A 5,000-nucleotide genomic window follows, 5' to 3' on the forward strand; every position below is an offset into this window, starting at 1 on the left:
ACGCACCACCCATGACTCCCATGACACCAGCATCAGAACTACAGGAACCATATACACCTTATACCCCTTATACTCCAGCTGCAGAGACCCCTCTTCACCAGTAAGTAGATGTAATCTCTATCTATATCTGAAACCCAGTGCACCAACAAAGAAAATTTAGAAAATATATTTTTTACGAATGTGATTATTGTTTGTAATACTATCTGGTATACCTCTCTTCATATTGTGTAAGAATGTATAGCAATGCTGTAAAGTACAATATCCTATAGATTCAGTATAGAAAGGTATTTAGCATTATTAAAAAGTATGACTGCAGAGTACTCTAATGTAGTACAGCACAGCTATCTTTTGTTATTAAACTGAAAATGCACTTCAGAAACCATCACCAACCTTAAACTTGGCAGACAGAGAAAGGACTAATGCCACATATTTCCCCTGATTTAAAATGGAATACTTGGTTCTTTTATTGGTTCATTAAAAAAAAGTAGCTTGAGATATGGCAGGAATTCCTTGTTGAAAAGGACAAAAACATAATGATCCTAAAAAGTAAGAATGTAACCCTTCATCTCTGGGCCTTGCAATATCTAATAGAAGAAACTAAAGGTAAAGTACAAGGGAGAAGACCATTTCATTGTAACTAAATATGTTTAACAGGAGATTAAAGATATGCCCGTGCTACCATTTTTTATGAACCTACTAAATTATTTAGGCAGAAAGTTGACAAAGGTACAAGAATGAGCATTTCAAGGTTTAGTGAAGATTTTAAGCTCTGTTATCTGGTACTTAGCAATATGGATGTTTACTCTAATCAGGTATGATAATGTTAATCAACCCTGTAGCCTTCTTTTTGAGAGCTCCATTGAAAGTCCATTCAAAATAAGGAAATGTAAAATAGAGGACTGGTGAGTCTGTCACATAATATATGACATAAGGTATAGGCTTTATCATGGTAATTAGGCCCTTGTTAACCCGTTAACGACGGATGACGTGTTTTTTCGCCATACATGATGCAGGAGCTCTTGCCTGACAATGGGCGTCATGGCATTAGGAGATTTTGGATCACTATGTTATTTTATTGTACTATAAGTAATGAGTGAGTGATATTGACAATTGCAGTCATAATTATTATAACTGCCATAATAATAAGCAAAATGGTTTTCAACTCACTTACAAAACCTAGATGGCACCACTTTCTCCTAGCATCAGCAGGAGAGAGAGCCTTGAATGGCACCCATCTACGGTCTCTAGCAAGCACTATCTCTATAGAGTGATAGCACATAGCAAGTTCCCGACCTCTTGCTCTAAAGTACGGCAAATGAAAGATGTGCAGGCAGAACGAGAGGAGGAAGGTGACTCACACCATGCCCAATGCATACAATGTGCCCCTGTGCCAGTATGGATGCCTTTTATTGTGGCACTCACTGTCAAAAGCACAAATTTCCTTCCTCTTCCCTACTTCTTCATTTTGGATGGTTATAAGTTTCATGTTAGTTCGTGACAGCACACAAATGCGAAAAAATAAAGTTGCTTTTTGTCATCCCCTAAAACAGCAATACTTTTATCACATTGAGTATAAAGAAAAAAATTAGTTGATATGGACCCTGAACTACAATTTTAGTCAACTGCAGAATTGATGGAGCCTGTGATATGACAAATATAAATTTCTAAAAACACTAAAACACACAAAAAAATAAAATACAAAAATGGCTCTAGCTCTACAATGAGGGACTAACAGGGAGTGGGAAAAATCAAAATATGTTGCAGAAGCTGTCTTGCTTAGAAATAAAACCTATCCTGGAGACACTGTAAGCAAATCTATCCCCCGTTGCCAACGGGTTAATGTCCAAAATTCCTATGTTCCTAAGTTTCAGCATATATAAGAATAGGTCCAACTTATAACCATGAATAGTTTTTGTGTGAATTAGTGAATTGTGTATTAACCAGTAAGCTTCATATTTGTGGTTTCTGGGCAGGTATAAAATGTGGAACAAGTGATGCATCCATCCTTTTTATTGAATCCACCAAATTTTAATCCAGTGGCTCTTGGTTATGGCCAACCCATTTATAACTTTTCTAGATTAGCATAGTCCAGCTGACAAACCAATTAACCATCCAATATACTCCACCAATTATATTGTAGTATCACCTCTGTTTGTTAGAAGTAATGACACATTTAACCTATTTAATTTAGAACAGTGATGAAGGATGTAAAGATGAATAAATATTGGATTAGAGAACAAATAAAACTATTAATACATATTTAAAGATGAACTCTTTATATAGAAATCTCCTACCAAGTTCTCTAAACTTAAAAAACATATCATCAGTTATTGAGTACTTAAAAGGGAAGCTTCTAGGGTAATGAAGTGCACCTCTTAATAAGATACAAATTTTAAGTTTCAAAATCATTCTTATGAATATTTTGAGAAAGTTAAAGGTAAACGCAGTGTATTTGGAATGCTTTATTATTTCAATCCGTTTACAAAAATTATTATTATTTCCCAACCACCTTAGTATTAACCTTATTTCCTGAACCATGCTTTTCTAAATAACTTGATAATATATGTGTGGGGGGGTGGGGGTATAGGTGTGGGTGTGTTTATAAAGATAGAAAGATAGCAGATGTATATATGATATACATACTTATTTATTATTATTGATATAGATATATATAGATATGTTAATGTGTATATGATATATAATTGATTATATATATTAACCCTCTCTGGACGGGTGGTACACCATGGGTACCGCACATTCAAGGCCTATTCGCTGGGGACGCCATACGGCGTCGTTTATTTAACTGATTTAGACCTATGCGTTCGAGAGCCCCGGCATTGTGACATGCAAGGCTGGAATGCCCTTGTCGTGAATGGGTTAACACACTCACATACACTCACACATACACAAAATAGCATAGAATATACTGGTTAACTGTAGTTGATAACATTAAACTGCTTCAAGTTTTAAGTTTCTAGACATTTGTATAGATTGTATCTCACACTGCAAGTGTGGGATATGATTAATAGTCTTCTTGGATAATAAGGATTGTACAATGCCTGAGCACATGATGGAACCTGACTGTGGATTAATAACTCATTCTTCATTGTGACATTTCTTTAGCAAGGGAATGTGACACTGCTTAATATAAAATTAATTCAAGGCTTTCATAAGTCAAATGATAGGGAATCAAAATTATATATTCTTTGACTTTACTGTGATTACAATAGTCAAACATTCCTCAACATCCATGATAGGTTCTGGAAAATAAGACTTTATATAATTTGGATGTGAAAATGCCATTTTACAAATTTGCAAGAACCATATGGAATATTTGGAATCTATAATGCACTCTACAGTAATACACAAGGTCAAGTCAACTATGCATTGTTATATAGTTAATTTATTTGTAAAAGGGAAGTATTCACTAGGAAAGAAAATTAGAAGGTACAATACAGCACATAGCTTACTTGTACCTAATCCAGATCTCTATAATTTTTTTACAAGTAGAAGTTCACTTTAGAATAGAGATAGTACTGTACATAACTTAAATAATCCAGAAACATAAATTAATTATGGCTGTAAAGACCTATGTATTATAGGTAATAGATATGTATTGTACCATTGTATGCCTGCATGTTCAGGAAACTTGTGTTTTGTCTGCCTGGTAATATCTGCTACATTGGCTGCATATGACTGTATATGAGTAAATATATAGGTGATCCCTAGGATGGCTCTGGCAGGAGCTGTGAGCATAGATCATGCCAGAACTTAAACCAACAACCGAAGTGCATGTTTTTCTACATACTTCCTTAAATTTGATTATTCAGCTTCAGAGGCGAGAGTAGTGTTCCTTGCGTATTACCATATCTTTGGTAATGTCATTTATAGTTGCACAGCCTGAGAATAAGAATTAATTATTATGAAGCTTATGCATATTTTGCTATTAGAATATATAGTAATGTGTTGGATGGGGATAGTTTTTGGAAATGTTTCAGGTTATTACTTACCAGAGAGGGCCATTGTAGAATCCAATTCTCCTTTTAAGATATTGAGAATATTAAGAGCTCCTTCCTCTCCACTGCATGCAAGACCCCAGAGGAGTGGTCGTCCTAGAAATACCTGTTGGATGCAATAAGAAAGACTTACTTTGAATTTGATTTCTGATAGTGTAGATAGAATGGCTGATGAGAGAGATTAGTTAAGGCAGTAAGATAGACACATATATTGTGAATTGCATAGACATACCATGCGTGCTCCAAGAGCAAGGGCCTTGAAAATGTCTGTTCCTTCAGAAAATCCCCCATCTACATACACCTCACATTTTCCATCAACTGCTTTTACTATTTCAGGCAAGGCCTCAATCTGAAAGTAAATGGTGGCAAGAATAATGAGATATATATATATATAATCATGAAGTGGATGACTGGGAGGTAAAAGGAAGTGTAGAGGTATATATTGGAAGGGGAATAGGTAAAAGTCAAGTGAAAGTCTTTATTGTATAAAAAGGGGTGATGGAAGAGGACAGAAGAAGAATGGTCATATAGCATGGTTTTCCCATTATACACAATTATAATTGTATTTTTTGATGTCCAATAAAATGGTTTACATACTGATGGTGGCACTCCATCCACTTGACGTGCTCCATGATTTGACACCCAGATTCCCATTGCTCCTGCCTTTAAGCCCAGAAGGGCATCTTCAGCAGTGAGTATCCCTTTCAGCACAATTGGTAGCTTTGTTATCCTGTAAAGGCCAAGATGTTATTGCAAAAATTATGAAGTGTCTATTGGTAATGTGAAAATTTATGGACTTGGGGTTTGTTTTTGTTTTGTCTTTGTTTTACCTTTTAAGCCAAGCAACATCATCCCAGGTGAGTGAGGGATCAAAGAGTGATTTAACATATTCATTGATCCCAGAACCTCCAGCTGATGTGTTTACTCGATTAGACTTTTCATCACCTGTCTGGAAATTTGCCATGCTGCAAGACAAGTAATATC

The 5,000-nt window shown here is 35.4% G+C and overlaps 2 protein-coding genes across 3 annotated transcripts in view; one reads left to right on the forward strand and one right to left on the reverse strand.

The window, feature by feature from the left end:
- Positions 1 to 5,000, forward strand: part of SA1 (stromal antigen) — a 30,679-nt gene that overhangs the window by 1,906 nt on the left and 23,773 nt on the right. The window contains exon 2 of the mRNA XM_043007316.2: positions 1 to 100. This exon is cut by the window's left edge and continues 64 nt beyond it. Within this exon, the coding sequence (XP_042863250.1) occupies positions 1 to 100 (100 nt within the window). The remainder of the gene's footprint in view (positions 101 to 5,000) is intronic.
- The window catches only part of Hao (Hydroxyacid oxidase), a 4,715-nt gene continuing 2,162 nt past the window's right edge, over positions 2,448 to 5,000 (reverse strand). Inside the window, exons 6-10 of one of the 2 annotated variants that reach the window (XM_043007317.2) lie at positions 4,847 to 4,981; positions 4,614 to 4,746; positions 4,249 to 4,365; positions 4,011 to 4,122; positions 2,448 to 3,900 (exon numbers count right to left, since the gene is read on the reverse strand). In XM_043007317.2, coding sequence (XP_042863251.2) covers positions 3,833 to 3,900; positions 4,011 to 4,122; positions 4,249 to 4,365; positions 4,614 to 4,746; positions 4,847 to 4,981 — 565 coding nt within the window. In that variant the 3' untranslated portion in view covers positions 2,448 to 3,832. The remainder of the gene's footprint in view (positions 3,901 to 4,010; positions 4,123 to 4,248; positions 4,366 to 4,613; positions 4,747 to 4,846; positions 4,982 to 5,000) is intronic. The other variant, XM_086540763.1, reaches the window with a different exon arrangement.

This window comes from Penaeus japonicus, unplaced genomic scaffold, assembly GCF_977035675.1.
Source record: "Penaeus japonicus unplaced genomic scaffold, GWHDUDI00000001_assembly GWHDUDI00000001, whole genome shotgun sequence".
Taxonomy (NCBI): Eukaryota; Metazoa; Arthropoda; class Malacostraca; order Decapoda; family Penaeidae; genus Penaeus; species Penaeus japonicus.